Below are 22,108 nucleotides of genomic sequence, written 5' to 3' on the forward strand. Positions count from 1 at the left end.
TAATCCATGGTCTTTATCTTTCCTCCATCTGTCAATTGTAAGCCTATCCCTCCAGGCTCTAGGTTTATTAAAGAGCCTGGGAACATATTATAGGGTTAGTGAGTTATGACTGCACGTGTGTGTGTCTTTTTGATATCCTAGTAGATATTAAAGTTGATATCAAAGAAACTACCAATAGTTTTAGGTTGTATTAGGATATGTGATCCATATATTTTATACTCTCATAAATGGGTAAAATTAAGAATTAACTATATAGTCTCAATCACCTTCATATGTTTCCACAATGGGCTTACATCCAGCATAACTGAATCCTAATACATGATATATTAATTCATATGTGAATTCATACATTTCATTTGTCTAATTAAGTCTCTATCATTGAATAGTTTTGGGTTTGTATTTGAGGGTTATCTGAATTTATAGGAAAGTTATGCATAGTAATGTTTTCTCTTGACTTTTGATAATACACATCCTAACAGATGTGAGATGGTATCTTGTGGCTTTGATTTTTATTTCTCTGATGATTGGTGATATTGAACTTTCATTTACTTATTGGCCATTTGTATATCTTCTTGGGAAAATTTTCTATTTAGTTCCTCCGCCCATTTTAACACTTGGTCTTAGCAAAAAGGCTAAGAAGCGATCCTCTGTCCATTTTAAAATCAGATTGTTTGCTTTTTTGCTATTGAGTTTTATTAGTTTTTTAAATGTATTCTGGATATTAATCCTTTATCAGATGTATGACTTGCAAATATTTACTCCCATTCCATAGGGTGTCTTTTCATTTTGTTCCTGATTTCCCTTGCTGTCTGGAAGCTTTTTAGTTGATGTAGTTCCACTTGTTTATTTTTGCTTTTGTTACCTGTGCTTTTTGGTGTCCAATCCAAAAAATCATTGCCAAGACTGATGTCAAGGAGTTTACCCACTATATTTTCTTCTAGGTCTTAAATTTAAGGCTTTAATCTGTTTGAGTTTATTTTTTGTGTATTGTATAAGATAGGGGTCTAGTTTCACTCTTTTGCATGTGGCTGTCCAGTTTCCCAACATCATTTATGAAGAGAGTATCCTTTCTCCACAGTAAATTCTTGGTTTGCTTGTGATAATTAACTACATATGCATGGTTTATTTCTGGGTTCTCTATTCTGTTCCATAATCTTTGTGACTCTTTTTTATGCTAATACCATGCTGTTTTGATTACTATAGCTTTGTAAAATAGTTTGAAATCAGGAAGTGTGATACCTCCAGTTTTGTTCTTCTTTCTCAAGATTGCTTTGGCTACCTTTTTGTGGATCCATAAAAATTTTAGAATTGTTTTTCTATGTTTATGAAAAATGCCACTGGAATCTGTTTAGGGATTACACTAAATCTGCGGATTGTTTTGGGTAGTCTGGACGTTTTAGCAATATTAATTCTTCCAATCCATGAGCATGGAATATCTTTCTATTTATTGGTGTCTTCCTCAGTTGCTTTCATCAATGTCTTAAAGTTTTCAGTGTACAGATTCTCACATCCTTGGTTAAATTTATTCCTTAAGTATTTATTCTTTTGATGCAATTATTGGATTGTTTTCTTAATTTCTCTGCTAATGTTTTGTTAAGGCTGAGCTTCACAAGGTGCTGACCGTGCTCTACTCTTGGGCAAGGTTGCTGGCCAGGCTCTCTGGAGGAGAGAGGCCTCTAGTTGTATCCCAGAGCTGGGTGGTGCTAGAAACCATCCTCTGGTTGGGCAGAATCGCTGTCCACATTCTCTCATCAGGTGAGGCTGCAAGCTCTGCTCCATGATTGGGCAGAGTCACTGACTAGGTTCCCTGTCTGAGCAAGGCTTCAGGCTATGTTCAGCAATTGGGTAGGGCCAAAGGCTGGGCTCGGCTGCTGGGTGGTGCTGTAGTCTGGGCTCTGAGGCTACCCAGGGTTGCTGTTCAGGCTCCTTGTTTATGTGGGGCCAGAGGTTATGCTTAACAGTAGGGCAGGGCTATTAGCTTGGTTCCCAGACTGAGCAGGGCTATAGGATGGACTCTGTGGCTTAGGTTCTCAGGCCAGGCTTTCTGGATGGGTGGGACTGGAGGCTATGCTCAGTAGTTAGGCAGGATTGTGAATTTGCTTCCCTGCCCAGATGGGGCAGTTGAACTGTCTCCACAGCCAGTATGGCCTGTTGACTAGGTACCAAATCAAGCAGAAGTGCCAACTGAGCTCCTTGGCAAAAAGAAGTCACCATTCAGCTCTGTAGATGAGTAGAACCACAGGCTGGGATCTGTACTTGGACAATGCTGCAAGTAAGAACACAGTCCACCAAGATCTGAGTGCCGGTTGCTGTAATCCCTGCCCCCCTTCTCCTTCTCTATCTAATTCTTAATGAGTGAGGCCTGCAGATTCTCCCAGTGATCCTCACGAGGTGAGACCTGAATGGACCTCCTTGGAAGCAACCCACAATGCTGAGGGAGCTTGATGTCAACCTTGGGCTCTCTTTTCCCACTGGCAAAATTGTAGGCCCAGGAGGGCCCTCTCAGTGTGGTGTTATGTTGACCTGGGGGTGGGGCAATTTGATTAGAGTGTAACTACTCCTTGTACCCTTCCATTGTGGTCTTTCTAGGTCTTCATGTTCCAAGGGGGTGCTTTAGCCTCACCCTCAGGTACTGGGATTTTCACAATGGTATCGTATCTATGGATAGCTGCTAATTGGTCTTCTTGGGAGGGAGACTGGTCAAGAACACCTATGTTGCCATTTTGATGACCACTGGACATTCTTTATACTAGGAGAACGTATTTGTTTACTCAAGCAGTTAGATTTCTAAAGTTAAATGTACTATCTGCATTACAAATTGAACTTACAGATTTTGATCTTCAAGGTTTCTTTGAAACAAGATCTCTTGTTACTTACTACCATATGGATTAACCATAGGGATTAGGTCATCTTCATTTTTGAGTTCTAATAATACCTGAAAAAAACACCCTCTATATGGAAGGCACTCAGTTAATATCTGTTAATTAGCTATTTGTTTACCTGAAGTAAATCATTGAAAAGTGGCTATGTGTCACCAAAACAGGTATTTTTTTTTATGCCAGAGCTTAGTACTGAGGTCACACATCGACGTTGGGAAGATTTCTGTTTCTACTTTGGGGAGGAGAGGAAATATAATTTTGGATTAAGATGAAAAGAAGAAAAAGAAAATGCTCTAATAGTCTTTCAATATCCATGCATTATTTTAAATCATTTCAGAATGCAACAAGATTTATATGTGGGAAATACCATCCTTGCTGATTGTAACAGGGATTGCAACTGTCCAACTAAAACATGGGACCCTGTGTGTGGAAACAATGGTGTGTCATATATGTCAGCTTGTCTTGCTGGCTGTGAGACATCTGTTGGAACAGGAATAAATATGGTAATACATTCTATTGGTCTTTTTACAGAACTTTGGTTTTATGCATTCCATTGGAGCTTTCCAACAGGAACTGGCTCCACATTTGATAAAAGTAAAATTAAAGTCTTTCTGTATGTTCATTTGATTTGCCTTTTATTTCATAAATCTTATTTTAAACCTCCACAGTGTCTGACCACTAATCATTTTCTTTAATTTTTTTATTTGAGTATAGTGGACACTGATCACTGATCTTTAATTTCATAGCAGTGACGTCATTACTCAGATAATTCTTTTTTTTTGCATTTTAAAAATTTTATTATGTTATGTTAATCACCATACATTGCATCATTAGTTTTTGATGTAGTGTTCCATGATTCATTGTTTGCGTATAACACCCAGTACTCCATTCAGTACACGCCCTCTTTAATACCCATCACCAGGCTAACCCATCCCCCCACCCCCTCACCTCTAGAACCCTCAGTTTGTTTCTCAGAGTCCACAGTCTCTCATGGTTCATCTGCCCTCCAATTTCCCCCCCTTCATTGTTCCCTTCCTACTATCTTCTTCTTCTTTTTTTTTTTTTAACATATAATGTATTATTTGTTTCAGAGGTACAGGTCTGTGATTCATCAGTCCCACACAATTCACAGTGCTCACCATAGCACATACCCTCCCCAATGTCTATCACCCAGCCACCCCATGCCTCCCACCCCCCACCACTCCAGCAACCCTCAGTTTGTTTGCCGAGATTAAGAATTCCTCATATCAGTGAGATCATACGATACTTGTCTTTCTCTGATTGACTTATAACCCTCCTACACTGTTGGTGGGAATGCAAGCTGGTGCAGCCACTCTGGAAAACAGTATGGAGGTTCCTCAAAAAGTTGAAAATAGAGCTACCATACAACCCAGCAATTGCACTACTGGGTATTTACCCCAAAGTTACAAATGTAGTGATCTGAAGGGGTATGTGCACCCCGATGTTTATAGCAGCAATGTCCACAATAGCCAAACTATGGAAAGAGCCAGGTGTCCATTGACAGATGAATGGATAAAGAAGATGTGGCATATATATACAATGGAATATTATGCAGACACCAAAAGGAATGAAATCTTGCCATTTGCAGATAATTCATTTTAAAAATACTCTGGACTGAAATATTTTTATCATTGAGATGAAGTTGGTGGTTTTGATCTCAATTATCTAGCTAATTGCTTTGCCATTTTTTTTCCTTTTCTGTATTTTTCACATTCTGACAGCTTTTTAAGAAAATGGAATTAGGCTTTTTGTGTGTGTGTGTGCCTAAAAAAATGTTATAATATTTAAAATGTTGGTTGGTAATAAAGTAAAATATAAATTTTGATTCTTATGAAAACCTGTATGAAATTCTTGTATGAAAACATACAAGAATTTTTAAAGGATTGACTTTACTCTGTTTTTGAAATGAACTATATTTTTTGAAACAAAGCTTTATTCATAAGTATCTAAATATTTCCACTGAGTATTCTGAAACAAATTTTGTCATACTTCCTGTTGTAACAAAACAGTATATGTTTTTAAAAGACATGACTTTAGAATAGCTGAGCTATTGCAAATTTACCCCACATATTTAGAAAGAAATGCCTTTTTACTAAAATCATCCTTCCATGTTTTGTTTTATGCTATAATCCTGAAAGGCATCATAACAGAGATGAGAGTAAAGGGAATAAATAGTCTCCATCTTGATCCAGTTGGCAATGTAGAAAATATTTGTGATTTGTGTTCAAAATTTTACTTTCTTAAATAGGATAATATATTATTTTCACACAGGTGTTCCAAAATTGTACCTGCATTCAAACATCAGGAAATTCATCTGCAGTTCTTGGGCTGTGTGACAAAGGATATGACTGTTCCATGATGCTCCAGTACTTTTTAATCTTGTCAGCAATTGGCAGTTTCATTTATTCTTTATCTGCCATACCTGGATATATGGTTCTCCTAAGGTACAAGAATCATTTTCTTTATTTGGGTTCCTTTCTGATTCTTAATTAAGGTACCCTTTTCTCAGAAAGCCACTTGGAGCCTACATTATCTAAGAATTCAGTGTTTTCATATATCATTTAATAAGAGTTTTACATTAGGCATTGTTGAATTTTACAAAATTTTATTGTTCAGGAATATGAATATTCATCTTTTGACATTTCTCTCCCTATATTTCCCTTCCTTATTTTTTGCAGTTAAATTATGTGAACCTCTCATTGTTTAACACAAGAGACATTTATATTTTAGTGTAAACTGTATGAAATGGTCATTTCGATAGGTAGAGTGCTTGCCTAGCAGTCATTTTATATGGCTCAAGCTATAAGACAGCAGAGTGTAAAGCTATCAGAAGCCTCACCAATTAATATCTACAGGGCATTAAACAGGTCACTTGATCTGAGCTTCATTTCCTTAAATCAAAAATAGGCATAATAATAAATGTTCAACTCCTTTTACAAGGCTATCATGAGAGACAAATGATGAAGGGCTTTCTCAAACTAGGCAACTGCAGAGCTCCAATTCAAACTTAGGTGTCCTACAAATGTGTTCACTGAATTCCAGTATTCTTCATGTCTAGTAAACAATCATAAACATTCCTAGTGAACAAAATTTGCATCTTTTTCTCTTTTCTTCATATATTATTGGAACTTAGAAGAAGAGTTAAGATAACTATGATTCTCAGTTCGTAGCACATTATCCTCATAATAAGTTTTCATTCTTGTTTTATTTTGCTATTTTTTCATTCCATTATTCACTTCCTCTTACCATAGGTACCCACATGAATATGATAGCTGTATGATCTGAATGGATTGTCCTTTGTAAAATGCTAATATTTTTGTGGATATGCTGGAGGTGTTGTGCTATAAATCTTGTTTTGGTTCATAAGGCACAGGCATACATAAATTCACCAAGTACTGCTAGTACTTATGAGTTATTCTCACACCTTCACTGCATGGGAGTTCCTACCTCCTTCAGCTTCACTAACACTTGGAATTATCTAACTTTCGGACTTTGACTACTCCAATGGGTATAGAATGGTAGCTCACTGATGTTTTAATATGTGATTTCCTAATTCAGTGTGTTTAAGCATCTCTTCAAATTTTTTTTAGGTATTTAGGCTTCTGCTTCAAGATGCTTATTGATTTTCTTTGTCCATTTTCTATTACATTTCCTATATTTTTCTTTGTGGTTTTGTTGATTACTGTCTAAATTATAAATATTAATGTAATATTGTTTACATGATACAATTATCTCCTAGTCTCTCATCTTTCTTTAATTTCTCCACAGCATCTTTTATGAAATTAAATCCTAAATTTTATTGTACTGAAATCTAACTATTTTCTTGCCTTGGGGAGAGTCATATTTTATAAGTGTTTTTACATTCCTAATTTATAAAAATATTCACCTAAATTTTATGCTAATATTTATAGCTTCACCTTTTACATACGTTTCTTTAAACCATCACAAGTCTATTTTTATATGTGGTGCAAGGGAGACAGTTGTTCAATGTTATTTTTTTCCATATAATAGTTTTCCTAATATCAATATAAATAAGAGGTCCCTTCTCTGTTGATTTGTGGTAGCACCTTTATCGTATCTCATGTTTTGATATTACATGAGTCTATTTTTTACTTTTTTTCTTATTCCACAGTTTTGTCTGTTCTCATACTGGTACCATATTGATTTTATTACTTTGATATTGTGTATGTTAATATTTTGTATGGTAACTCTTCCTCACCCACCCACCACTCTGACCTTTACTCTTTCTTTATTCTTTTCTTCACAAATTGATTTAGCTACTTATGTATGGATCTTTATACTCACATAGGAATTTTGATGGAGTTTGTGTGGATTCCATAGATTAATTGGAGAAAATCTGGCATCAAATCTGGCATCAAAAAATGGAATATCTTTCGATTTATTTAAATTTTCTTCTATAGATACTATACACACATATATCCAAATATATACATACATACAAGATTATATCATTTATAATTACAAACATATACATATCCACATATGTCTATCCACACATGGATATGGATATGTTTGTATGGATACATATGGGTATGTATTTATTTGTGATTGTAAGGGGCACTATTTTCTCTTATATTTTCTAGTTGGTTATTGTTGATTTAGAGGAATGCTGTTAATTTTTTAAAGTTTAGTTTTTAATCCAACAACTTCTCTTATTCTAATAATTTGTTGATTTTGTTAGGCTTTCTACATAGAAATACGTGTAAATATGGAGAGTTATAGCTCTTCACTTCTAAACCTTACACATCTTAGGCTTTTTAAATTTTCTTATCATCAACTTGGATCTCCAAAACTGTGTTAAACGATGGTGGTGATAGTGAGTATTCTTGTACTTTTCTAATCTTTTCTAATCTAAAAATAGACTTGTGATGGTTTCCATATAAATTTTTCCATTATACTTGCTGTAGATTTTCAGTATATAGTTTTCATCTAGTTTCTAAGTCTTTAATATTAAACTTTATTAAATGTATTTTTCTGCATCTATGATTCTGTAATTTTTCTACTCAGTATTTTTAGTGTAGTAAAATAAAATGGTAGTTTTTTTAATGTTAAACTGATGGCATGGATGAGAAAAACCATAGTTAGTTATGGTATATTTTATATATGATTTGGTTTGTTTAAATAATACTTTATTTAAAATTGTTATATCTATGTGGATAAGTAAAATAGACCTACTATTTTTTATTCTTTTTTTGCTTTGGAATCATTTGAGACCCCACAAAATGAATTGATAAATTTTCTATTTTTTAATTTCTGGAACTCCTTATATTAAATATCTGTCTGTTGAAAGTTATATATATCCACCTGTAAAAGTATTTATACTCTGGGCTCATTTGGACAGTGATATTTGATTATTATTTCCATTTACTCAGTGTTAGGGCCTATTCACATTTTCCATTTCTACTTATACCTGTTGTATACTTACTTGTTAGTGAATAGGAGTTTATAATATTCTTTTATCATTCTGATATTCTCTGATGTATCTGAAAGGTTTACCCTTTTTTTCTTACGTATTTTGTTTATTTGTCCCTTCTTCATTTTTTCTTGATCACTGTTGCCAGAGGCATATGTTTTATTTTTCTTCTTTTAAAGAATCAGTTTTGGTTTTGTTAATCCTTATTTCATGTATTTCTGCACTTCTTAATTTTTTTTTTCTTTTAGGCTTGCTCTGTTTTTCTTTAACTATTTGAGTTTAATACTTAGATCACTTGTTCATTTTGACTACTGTATATAAAACTATACATTTCCTCCCAACTACTGCTTTAGCTATGCCTCAACTAGTATTTTCTTTGAAGATTTTTAACTATTTTGCAGTTTCTTTTATGATTTGCCCCACCAGACCAAGCTTATTTATTAATGTGTTATATAATGTTCATGTCTATTAGAACTTTCTACAGGTATCATTTTCTTATTGTTATTCCATTTTTATGTTCAGAGAACATATTCTGAAAGATTACAGATTGGGGAGGTGGGATATCAAGGCTTTCTTTGGGGCCTAGTGCATTTTTTGAGTATTTCATGTTTTTCTGAAAAGAATGGGTAACTTCTGCATTTTGAGTATACAGTTCTCATATCTCTTGGATTGAAGTACTTTGTTACCAAACTTTTATAAATGTAATTCATCAGTTTTTCAGAGATGTGTGTTCAAGTCTGTAAATATTGTTGATGCATTTCTCCCTATAATTCTGCCAGTTCTTTTTATTATGTTCAGTTAGCTAACATATAGTACATCATTAGTTTTTGATGTAGTGATCAGCAATTCGTTAGTTGCATATAACACTCCGTGTTCATCACAACATGTGCCCTCCTTAATACCCATCACCCGTTTTTTTAATTTATATATTTGGAGGCTATATTATAGGATGCATATATGCTTTTGGTCATTATACTTCTATTATTAGCATCACTTAATTCTCTTCTTTACCTTTTAGCTATTTCTTTCAAGGAATTATATTTTGTTTCTTATTAAAATTGCCATTCTAGCTTTCTTTTGGTTCACTGTTCCTGTTATATCTTTTCCTTTCCCTTTATTTTCAGTCTTCAATCTTTCATTATGCTTCATAGTTAATTTGCTAGGTATGATTTTATCATCTAAAATTGGGACCTTTAACCCACTTATGTTTCTTATAATTATTGTGGTAAGGCTCTTTTTGCTATTTTATTTAATATATTCTATTTATTTAACTTTCTTTTTACTTCTTTTTTGCTTTCCATTGTACAGTGGTACCCCCTTATCTGCAAGGAATGTATTTTAAGATCTCCAGTGGATGCCTGAAACTGTGGATAGAACCAAACCCTACACATATTATGTTTTTTTCCTATATATACATAACTGTGATAAAGTCTAACTTATAAATTAGACACAGCAAGAGATTAACAACAACTAATAATGAAATAGAACAATTGTAACAATATACCGTAATGAAGTTAAGTGCATGTGGTCTCTCTCACTATCAAAATATCTCATTGTGCTTTTTTTTTTTTTTTTTTAGATTTTATTTGTTTGACAGAGAGAGAGAGAGCACAAGCAGGGGGAGTGGCAGGCAGAGGGAGAGGGAGAAGCAGGCTTCCCGCTGAGTAGAGAGCCCTGCTTGAAGAGCTCCATCCCAGGACCCTGGGATCACAACCTAAGCTGAAGGCAGACGCTTAACCCACTGAGCCACCCAGGCGCCCCTGTACTCACCCTTTTCCCTTTCGTGATGATGTTAGATGATAAAATGCCTACATGATGAGATGAAAGGAGGTGAATGACGTAGGCACTGTGATACAGGGATCGTAGCGTTTGGCTGCTTTTGATCTTCCAATGATGTGTCAGCCCATGGACCATCTGCTTCCAGACTGTGGTTGACTTGTGGGTAACTCAAACCACAGAAAGTGAAACCACAGATAAGGGGGAAACTATGGTATATATTGGATGTTCTTCTGCTGCTTTGAAAGCTGTATATCTTTCAAATGGTTAACCTGACTATTGAAATTCTTAACTACGTTAATGTTTTACTATCAATTTCAAAACTTTTCAGTATTAGTATCTATCCCCTAATAAAACAAGTACCTAATCAGGCTCTCTTCATGACTCTACTTTCTTCCCCCACCTCTTGCCAGGACCATATTGTAGAATTTAACCCTGAGGTTTTTATTAATATACTTGTGTTTGTCTCTATTTTTGTGGAATCTTCCTGGATCTCCTACCATGATGGTAGACGGGTGCAACATCAAAGCCACTTTACCAGTTTAAAGAACAATTTCAATTTCTCTCAGCATTTTCCCATGACTTGCATGCTAATTCTTCTGAATCTTGGATTCTAGAAATTGATGTTACTATCTATGCCAATCAATGATAGAGTTCATAGAACAGTTTAAACTGTTTAAACTGTTTAAATAATTTCGCTATTAGTATTTCATGCTTCTGTGAGATCATTAAGTGGTATATTAGAGATAGAGGGGAAAGAAAAATTTTTCAGTAAAATTTAAATGCCCTATTTTCTATATTAAATGGAAACCGTGGGACTAAGAGGGTCATGCTAGGTCTCCTGGCTTTGTTAACTTTCTTCTGAGTAAAATCATTGATGTTATCTAACTAACCTATGTGTCAGGAAGATAATGTCTAGATCAAACTATGAGGTTTTCAAATTTAGTAAAACACTTACATTGAGAAAATGCCAATAAGATGACATTTTTGCTAAAAATGTATGCTTTTGTGAAGAAAGCTGCTTTTATTTTCTCAGCTTTGAGTTAATCAGGGAAGGAAATACAGTGGAACTCTCAAAGTGAATTCTTTGGGGAGTTAGCCATGCTGATGCCGGAGTGAGTGGGACACAAAAAGGGCCACTGGGGGATAATAGTCTTCATTTCTACATATAGGAATTTCAGGCAACAGTGCAAAAGTGGGGGAGTTTTTGGAGAGAATGGAGAGATCTGTGAGACTCGAAATGATACCAAATCACGTAAAATATGTTTGCTTTGGATTTCTTTGTCATATTCCTTCGAAAATTTTTATTTTTGCTTTCTTTCTGCCTTACATTTACTTATACAAATTCTTGGCTTTTCTGTATTTTGTCAATACAAATAATTTAAATACAGCAAGGGTTGCATACTTTTGTTTTAGGCTGAAGGTTAATGAAGAACTGCCACTTCAATAAGTGGATATTGGGGTAGAAATTGATATGAAATATTTTCTTCTTTGATAACTCTCTGATAGAAATGAATGAGCAAAAAATGATGGGTAAAATGCCAAGGTTCAGAAGTAGAGGTCCTGTGTAGGCTATATACTGGATAATTAGGCCTTGAATAAGCAAGACCTGAGCATGCAAAACAATTTTCTAGTGCCCAGTGTGTTACCAGCATACAAAAAGTTTAAAAAAAAAATCTATGACAGTATTTAAATCTCTACTTTTATTTTATTTGTGAATTTACTTATTTTTTTTAGGTGTATCAAGCCTGAAGAGAAGTCTCTTGGTGTGGGGTTACATACATTTTGCACAAGAGTATTTGGTAAAAATAGTTATTTTTTCCAACATCAGATCATTATTAAATACTAAGTAAATGAAATCATTCTCTCAGAGTAATAGTCTAGCAAATATCCCTTCTGTTTGCAACACTTTGAAATTTATATGAGAATAAGGTACAATAAGACATGGAGAACTTCCTCCTTTTACTTGAAAAAGATTTATCTGAACTTAATTCTACTTTTCATCTATTAGAAGATTTTAAAAGCAAATGAACAAAAAAATGTCTTGTTAAAGTAAAATGTACACATGATTGTCCAAAGCACTGCAGAAAAAAATATAAAGAATCATTAATTCAATGTTCTTCTATATCAATAATTTTATGTTGCATTTATCCATCACATTACTTGTCCTTTATAATTTAGAAACTTTATAGTAAAAGTAACTTCTAATTTCTAAAAATAAAACCTAAAGCATTCTATTTATATTTTGTTAAACTTTATTTGTTCTACAGATAGAGAAAATGTTTCCAAACAAAATAATGTACCTTAATTCTTACCTTGTTGATGGATTATTCTTTCCCCCCTCTTTAATTGTAGCTGGAATTCCTGCACCTATATATTTTGGAGCTTTAGCAGATTCCACATGTTTACACTGGGGAATTTTGAAATGTGGTGAGTCAGGGGCATGCAGGATATATGATTCTACCTACTTCAGGTAAAGATAATAAATTTTTTGAAGAATTGTTTTCTAAGCACAGGCTGTACATGAAATGGCACCATTCACGTATAACATTTTCTTTGTCAGGTTCTAGACTACTTTTGGTTTTGTTTCCAGAATATATGCTAATACTATATCTTTATTCCTTATTTATATACTAGAATCTTATTTCCTTACTATATTCAAAGTACTTGTTAAATATAAGCATGGATGGCTTCCTTAACCTAGCCTTTCAAAATGATCTTTGTTAAACTGGTTGCAATCAATACATTATTGAAAGTCATAGATGTACATAAACTTCCTATCTAAATTACATCACTCTCTAAAGTGTTCCCATTTTATCCTACATCATTTTAACATCATATTAGCCTGAATCTTTACTTCCTTTCACATCCACCTCTACTTTTCAAAATGATATGTTTCCTCCTTCATTAAATTTTGCTGACACAATATTCTTCATGTCTCATAAAGGCTTATTCTTTCGTTAATATAAATCTGATTTTAAACAAAGCTCAAGATCATATTAATGTGTTTTTTGACAAAACACTTCCATTTTGTTCTATTTTCATGTTTCTTTTCATTTGGAGACCTGAACTGTTAAATTTGTATTAATTTCTCTTGACAGGGCAGTACAAAAACTCTTTCATTTACTAAAAAACAATTTAGCATTCTTTAAAACATTTTAAGGTCCTATGTTGATTAACAAAAGGATATATGTGAAGAACTGTGAGGAGGGCAGACAGCATGAGATTCCTGTTTTCATCAGTTCTCTGTTCCCCTAAAGCTCTACAGGGGTAATGTGGAGGTGGGCCCAGGCATGCACTGTACATGCAATGGGTTTGCTTCACAGCTGAGAAACCGTGAGGATCGCTAGTGTAGATCGGCCTCAACCTGCTGCCAGGATTCCTGTTGATAGTAGCCTTAATTGAATGCTATTTCAGACAAAATAATTATATTTGGTACCAAACTCTATTAGTCAGATTAATTAGAGTGGCTGATAAAGTGTACTCATGAGAAAATTCACCAGATGTTAATATTGTGTAGAAACAGGTGGTGGATATTGTTAGTAGTTCTCCATGGGTCTCTTACATTTCTGCATATCTTGTTAGCAGAGGCTTTTGCTGTAGACTATCTTTTCAAGAATGTTTGAATAGTAAATGACCTTGGAAGATATAGGTGATGTTTTCCTATGGAGCAGAGTTTGCTGTCTAGGATGATAAAAGTAGTAACTCTCTCCAGGGCAAATGTTGGCAATTGGCTTGCAGCCCATTTAAAAGAATGGGATTTCCTAAACTCAGGATTTCTTAGCTGTGACCCAAACCCATTGTGTGCACAAAATCCACATAGGTCTCTCACTGTGTGATTCCTTTGGGACTTGAAAGTTAAGGAAATCAACCTGAATTTGCAGCTTTTGCTGACTGCTGTACTGTGAGTAAAAAAGCCCTGTGTCTCTGACCTAGAAATCTTTATCTTGAGCCAGCATCCATGCAACTGTGGCAGGCTAACCTGTTAGCTTAAAATCCAGGTAGGGGCGCCTGGGTGGCTCAGTCATTAAGCCCAGGGTCCTGGGATTGAGCCCTGCATCGGGCTCCCTGCTCCGCGGGAAGCCTGCTTCTCCCTCTCCCACTCCCCCTGCTTGTGTTCCCTCTCTCACTGTGTCTCTCTCTCTGTCAAATAAATAAATAAAATCTTTAAAAAAAATAAAATCCAGGTAAAGTCTAGGACTCTTTTGCACTTCTTAAGAACAGAAATATTGATTAACTTTAAATTTTGCCAAAAATGTAAGGATATAAGGATGGCCACTTACATTTATTCCAAGCTACTAGAAAGGAAGAAAGGGATTAAGGAAAATTCAATGGAAGTAGGAAATAGGAAAATAAAAGCATACAAATTAAGTTGAAAAATAAACCTAAATATATCAGGTTTATCAATAAATGCAAAGCAAATAAACTTGCTTCTTAAAAGATAGTGACTTTCATGTGAGTTTCAGTGTCTTCAAAATTCTGGCTATATGTTATTTACAAGACACAGCCTAAAAAATAAAGTGTGAGGAAAGGCTGAAGATAAAAGTCAGAAAAGATATACCAGGCAGATATTAAATCAACTTCTGTGGTTATATTAATGATTATGAGACAAAATAGAATTTAAAGTGAAAAGGATTGGGGCACCTGGGTGGCTCAGACGATTAGGCATCCAACTCTTGATTTCAGCTCAGGTCTTGATCTCAGGGTCATGAATTCAAGCCCTGCATTGGGCTCTATGCTGGGCATCGAGCCTACTTTAAAAATAAAATAAAATAAAGTGAAAAGGATCAATAGAGTTAAATAAGGATATTACTTAATAATAAAAGAAATGCTTTATCAATAATATATAGCAGTAATCAACCTATATATATCTATCAACCTAATTTCAAACATATAAAACAAAAAATTCACAAAATTACAGGAAGAAATCTAAATCAGAGTGGAAAATTTCAACAAACTTTCCCAATGAGTGAATAGAAAATGTAGGCAAAAAATTATTGAGGATAGAGAAAATTGTGAACCACCATATTGTACAATCTATCTACCTAATAGATCTATCTATCTGATAGATATGTAACAATTTAAAAAAAGCCCAACCAATAGAATATACATCTTTCTCAAGCCTATAATAAACATTTATTACAACTAAGTCCAATGCCACAAAGTTGAAAAAAAGGAAGTATTGATACCATGTAACCACTATTTTCTGTCCATAATGCAATGCAATTAGAAATCTATGATAAAATGTTGCCAAAACCTCACATTTGAAATTACTTATAGGTCAAAGAATAAATTATAATAAAAATAATGAAGTAACTAGAACTCTATGTTAGTGAAAGCACTGAATGGGAAAACCTGTGGGACAAGGCTAACCCAGTACTCAAAGGTATATTTAGAAATTTAAATATATATATGTTTTTAAAAAGACTGGATTAGTGACTCAGAATTTAGAAAAAGGACAATGTAACTTCAAATAAAGTAGAAAAACCTGATAAATAATTCATTAAGTTATGTATTGATATATTTCCTATTTCAAATAAGAGCAATAGATACAATATATTTTTTAAATTCCAAAGGGATATAACTGGGTTCAAAGATAATATACACAGAATAAAATGTATAGTATTATGCCAATTATTTAAAATGTAAAAACATATAAAGTAATTCTATACATTATGAATATATACATATACACTTTGTAAAACTATAAAAATAAACTAGAAACACAATCCCTACCATTCAACATAGTTTTACATCTAGGAAGGGCTAAAAGAGAATATCATAGGGGCACATGGGGATTTCGATGTATTAGTTTTTTCTTCTGAATTGGTCTGAAACAAAAATGGTAAAATTTAATCATTTTGAAAACCTGGGTGGTAAGTACAAACATATTAGTTAACTTATTTTTTCTGTCTTCTTGAAGTGTTTCATTATAACATTTTAGAAGTAAAAAGATGAAATAAAAAGATGATGAAATTAATAGACAACACACCATAGAGATAACCAAAAAAGTAAAACTCTGTTTTTTGAAAAGATTAAAATATAATAATAATAATACTCTGGAAAGGCAAATAGAGAGGAGGCACAAATAAATGCTATGAAGAATAAAAAAGGAAATATAAGTACAAATATTTAGGGATTTTAGATACAGCAATTTGGAAATATTAAATAGTTTTCTAGATGAGTATATATTACCAAATTTTATTATAAATACATAGAAAACATGAACTTTTCCATAGCAATTTAAAAACATGAATCAGTCAAAAATTCCCATCCTCCAAGGACACCAAGTCCAGATTCTTTTAAGACAAGTTTTACAGGGCGCCTGGGTGGCTCAGATGGTTAAGTGTCTGCCTTCAGCTCAGGTCATGATCCCAGCGTCCTGGGATCGAGTCCCACATCGGGCTCCCTGCTCCTTGGGAGGCTGCTTCTCCCTCTGCCTCTCTCTGTCTCTCATGAATTAAAAAAAAAAAAAAAAAAGACAAGTTTTACAAACCTTCAATGAACTGATGATTTCTGCATAATACACGTCATTCTGAGAAACAGAAAAAAAGAGAAAATTTCCCAATTCATTTACAAAACTAGTACAATCTTGATATTCACATTAGACAAGTTCAGTAGAAGGAAAAAAGTGCAGGCTGATTTTACTTACAAATATGCATGCAAAAATTCTAAATAAAAATGAATAAATCAAATCTAATGTATAAAACACTCACTAATGGAGTTTATATTAGGCATGCATGGATGGTTCAATATGAGAAAACTCAATCTAATATACCCTATTAACTCAGTAAAGGGGGTAAGATCTTGGATATTCTGCTAACTATATGCAGGAAAATAATTTGGTGATACTTTACTTACTCATAATTAAAACTTTGAGCAAACTCAGAATAGAAGAGGAAGTTCCTTAACTTGATTAAGGTCATCAACGCCCCCCGACCGCCCCCGAGTAGAAATCACAATTGACGGTGATTTCTTTGGAAGCATTCTTAATTAGATACTAGAATAAAACTGCTATTGCTGTCAGTATTACATTTAAATTAGAGGCTCAATTTTATGTAAAAGGATTTTAAAAACCCAAAAGATTAGAAAAGAAGAAAAGAAGTGTGAATTTTCTGGATGAAAAATTCCAAAAAACATTTAACCAACATTAGAATTAATAAGTGAGTTCAGAAAAGTTGCTTATATAACATTGACATGCAAAACAATTAGCTGCTGTTGTACTCATGGGAATGAAATGTTAATGATTAAGGGTATGCAATACTAGCTTATACTCCCCACAATATGCAACATTTAATATGTTTTAACATTTTTTTTGATAGATACATCTACCTTGGCTTGCCAGCAGCTCTAAGAGGAACAAGCTATATTCCAGCCTTTTTAATCCTAATTATTTTAAAGAAGCGTCTTCTACCTGGTGAAAATGCCTCTTCAGGAACTATGCTTATAGAGGCAAAGTTTACAGGGAAGGAAAATGAATGCAAAGATATGAACCAAAATTCCAAAGTTTTGAATGATGATGAATTGAAAACTAAACTGTAATGCCTTATTATATCATGCTTCCCAGAGTTGGAGAATACACTACAGCTTAATTGTTTTTAAAATCAATAGGGATACAGAGTGTAACTTTTTCTAATCTTTATGAACCTCAAATTTTGGTGTTTGTTGTTGTTGTTTTTATGCTATCTTGCGTAAAAAAAAAAGTTCAATGATGGTATCTGAGGCATCCATGGCACTTGAGATATTTCTCAGAGAGACAATTATAATAACCTTCAAACAGGATATTAGAGCCAGCTTTATTTTTTTATGTGAAAATAGCAATTTCTCTTTTAAGTCATGTGAAATGAAGGTATATTTCCCACATCTCCTTTTCCAAATGATTCTAAAAATTTCCTATTATAAAAATCTACTTAATTCTGTTGAATTTCTGCTTTGATATTGGGGTTACTTAGAGACTGAAAGTCTTATCCTGCTTACGTGAATATTTATTCAAATGTATCACTTTTATGTAAAAAAGCCCACACCTTCTAATTCTAGGAATTGTTCTTTAACTTCTCCTATTCCTTCCAGACATGATTGCTTTAAAATAGATTACTCATTAATATGATGTTACTTTCTCTCAATTTATTCCCAGCTTGATTACTCAAGTCATATATATGGTCATTTTGTCCAGAATACTGAGAAACTGAGTCAGGTTATTAAAAATCATGTAGCAAAGATTGTTGGAATTTTTTTCTTTTTTTTTTTTTTTAGCAATTCAAACCTGGTGACTAAACTCTGAAAAACAAGTGTCTGAGTCAAAAGATGAAAGGATGATATTAGAAAAACACTGTACTGTCAGATATTGTCAAAGAAACATTTACCCAAATTTAGGAGATCTTCTAAGATCAATGTTTATCCTACCCATGGTGTCCAAAGTTAGAACACAAATACTAATTTTCCATAATTCATCTTAGAGACTGATGCTTTATTTTTTTTTAAGATTTTATTTATTTATTTGACAGAGAAAGACAGAGAGAGAGGGAACACAAGCAGGGGGAGTGGGAGAGGGAGAAGCAGGTTTCCCGCTGAGCAGAGAGCCCGATGCGGGGCTCGATCCTAGGACCCTGGGATCATGACCTGAGCAGAAGGCAGACGCTTAATGACTGAGCCACCCAGGTGCCCCGAGGATGAGGCTTTAAAAAAGTAGATTCTGTTATATTAATAAAATTCAAGATACACATTTAAAACTAAATGTACTCATATTATTGGGGCGCCTGGGTGGCTCAGATGGTTAAGTGTCTGCCTTAGGCTCAGGTCATGATCCTAGGGTCCTGGGATCAAGCCCCACATCGGGCTCTCTGCTCAGCGGGAAGCCTGTTTCTCCCTGGGCTTCTCTTTCTCTCTCTGTCTCTCATGAATAAATAAATAAAATCTTAAAAAAAATAAAAAAATAAATGTACTCCTATTATTATTTTGTCATTTATGGATACAGTAAAAGGATGAAAGAATTTTAAAAGACAAGAGGCCCTATTGATGATATGGGGTTTCTGGTTCAAGGGAGTAGAATAAGGAACCATATTTATCTAATTCTTATTTTCTCTCCATACTTTCCAGCCCACTTAAATAATAGTCAATACGTAAATCATTATATAAATCCATAATGGTGAGGAGATTACAGGAATGGAGGGTGGGTGAAGTGGGTATTAATATACTATGTTTATATATGTGTAATATAAAGGGAATGTGAATTCCTCCAGGGATAGAAGAGTGGAAGAAGGTATAATCTAGAATGCAGTCACAAGGACCCTGGGATGTAGGTAGGAGCCTCTGAGTTGCAAGTTCAAACACCACCAAAAAAATTGGTAGCTGCACAGAAAATAGACCAGTTAATTGAAAGACTGCTTAAAGATATTTTGAAGACTAATACGATTTCCTGAGTGATTAGATGTGTCATATGAGAAGAAGGCAACTGAGAAGAGAAAGACTGGGTAGGTCAAGTCTATAAGAGTTAAGTTTTGGAATTGTGGAGCTTGAGATTTCATTTCTGGTTATATTAAAAATAACCATGACTCAACAGAGAAAGACATGTATCATATGATCTCACTGATATGAGGAATTCTTAATCGCAGGAAACAAACTGAGGGTTGCTGGAGTGGGGAGTGGGGTGGAAGGGATGGGGTGACTGGGTGATAGACACTGGGGAGGGTATGTGCTCTGGTAAGCGCTGTGAATTGTGCAAGACTGTTGAATCTCAGATCTGTACCTCTGAAACAAATAATGCAATATATGTTAAGAAAAAAAAAAAAGAAGAAGAAGAAGAAGAAGGTAGCAGGAGGGGAAGAATGAAGGGGGGGAAATTGGAGGGGTAGACGAACCATGAGAGACGATGGACTCTGAAAAACAAACTGAGGGTTCTAGAGGGGAGGGGGGTGGGAGGATGGATTAGCCTGGTGATGGGTATTGAGGAGGGCACATTCTGCATGGAGCACTGGGTGTTATGCACAAACAATGAATCATGGAACACTACATCTAAAACTAATGATGTAATGTATGGGGATTAACATAAGAATAAAAAATTAAAAAAAAATAACCATGACTCAAGACAGGAGTATTGTTGAAACATGAGAGAAGAGCTAATCATTGGAAATGAGGAATGTAACTCAGGGTAGGTGTGATTGCAGCAGTGAGGTACAGTTGAGTGTTAGAGTCTGACGACAGGAAATTTGGAGTTGGTGGGGAGGAAATGGGAAGAATCACCTGGAAGGTAAAAGGAGGAACAAGGACTTACCCTATTTCCAGAGACTTGTGAGAAAAAGGAAACAGCACCACATAAGCAGCTTTTGGGGTGAGGAGAGGAAGATGGTGGCAGAGGAGGAAACCTTTGGCTCATCTTATCCCATGAACACAGCTAGATAACTAGCAAATCATCCTAAATACTCCAGAAATTGGCCTGAAGACAAATAGAACAAACTCCACAACTAAAGGTAGAGAAGAGGCCACATCAAAGAAGGTAGGAAGTGCAGAGATGGAATTTAGCGGAGAAACAGATCCCAGGTGCGGCAGAGGGATAAGGAACCATGTTCTCAGAGAAGGGCGAGATTGAGAGGATTGAACAGGGGGATGGATGCACAAGGAAAATGTTTTCCCAAAGCCACTGGCTTGGAAAATGAGGCTAAATTCTGTGAGTTTTTGCAACCAGCAGGGCTTGAAGACTGGAGTTTTAAAGGTCAGCGGGTTTGGCTGGGATAGAGCCCTGAGGGCACTGTACTGCTCCTGGAGAGAAGGTAGGTAAACAATACTCAGGCAGACAGTGTGGAAACAGTGATCTAAAGAGCACCTGAGGCACACAGTGGGAAAATGATTTGCTCTTCTCAGAGGTTGTCCCTGAGAGGCAACATTCATGGAGTTGCCTCTCTGGGAGCAAAGGTGTTGGCTGGCACCATTTCCCTCCCCCACCCCTCAGCATAAACACAGAACCACTGCAGGAGGCCAGTTCAGGGGGACCACTGGCTGCCTCGTGTGCTAACACCAAGTCCCACCCCCCTGCTCTCTGGCAGGACTACTTTTCTCAAACTTGCCTCAGTCCCAGGGCAGCAGGCCCCTCCCCCCAGAAGACAAGCACAAACCCCTGCCCACAACACATCCCCTGACCAGAGAGTTCTGCAGGGCCCCAGTTATTGTGGAGTTTGTGTCAGGTCTCATTTCACAAGCAGACCAGAGCACACCTAGTTAAAACTTGCCATATTCTGGCCAGGGACCAAAAACTGCCCACAATAGGCAAGGAGAACCTCTACAAACAATTGGCCTGAAGGATAGAGCAGCCAAAACACAAGAGCAGAGTATATGCAGCACATACCTGAGACACTCCCCAAAGCACAAGGCTCTGGGCACCTCATGACCTCTTCATTAGGCCATTACTTTCAGAATGAGGAGACCATAACTGGCTTTTCAAATGCAGAGAAGGTGGCAGAAACTTAGACAAAATGCAAAGACGGAGGATTTTATCCCAAATGAAAGAACAATATAAGGCCATGGTCAGAGATCTAAGTGAAACAGATATAAGTAACATGCCTGATGGAGAATTCAAAGCAATAATCATAAGGATAATCACTTGGCTTGAGAAAAGAAGAGAAGACATCAGTAAGACCCTTACAACAGAGATAAAAGAGTTAAAATAGAATCAGAGATGAAGAATGCCATAAACAAGATTGGAAACAGGCTTGAGGCAATGAACAGCAGGCTGGAAGAAACAGAGGAATAAATTAGTGACCTAGAAGACAAATTAATGGACAATATGAAGCTGAACAAAAGAGAAAAAGAAGAGTTATGGAACACGAGAATACACTTAGGGAACTCAGGGACTCCATCAAACATAATAACATTCATATTATAGGAGTCCCAGAAGAAGAAAGAGAAAAGGGTGCAGAAAATTTATTTGAGGAAATAATAGCTGAAAACTTCCCTAATCTGGGGAAGGAAACAGACATCCAGATCCAGGAAACAGAGAATTCCCATC

General features: G+C 35.2%; 1 protein-coding gene across 1 annotated transcript in view; it reads left to right on the forward strand.

Moving 5' to 3' along the window:
* SLCO1A2 (solute carrier organic anion transporter family member 1A2) overlaps positions 1-18,362 on the forward strand; it is a 36,303-nt gene extending 17,941 nt beyond the window's left edge. Inside the window, exons 9-13 of the mRNA XM_045868669.3 lie at positions 3,217-3,382; positions 5,172-5,344; positions 11,848-11,912; positions 12,466-12,583; positions 17,433-18,362. Of these exons, the coding sequence (XP_045724625.2) occupies positions 3,217-3,382; positions 5,172-5,344; positions 11,848-11,912; positions 12,466-12,583; positions 17,433-17,652 (742 nt within the window). The 3' untranslated portion in view covers positions 17,653-18,362. The remainder of the gene's footprint in view (positions 1-3,216; positions 3,383-5,171; positions 5,345-11,847; positions 11,913-12,465; positions 12,584-17,432) is intronic.
* The last annotated feature ends 3,746 nt before the right edge of the window (positions 18,363-22,108 follow it).

The sequence above is a fragment of the Mirounga angustirostris genome, unplaced genomic scaffold (genome assembly GCF_029215605.1).
Source record: "Mirounga angustirostris isolate CCGP_5_RB_7025 unplaced genomic scaffold, mMirAng1.0.hap1 SCAF_5, whole genome shotgun sequence".
NCBI lineage: Eukaryota > Metazoa > Chordata > Mammalia > Carnivora > Phocidae > Mirounga > Mirounga angustirostris.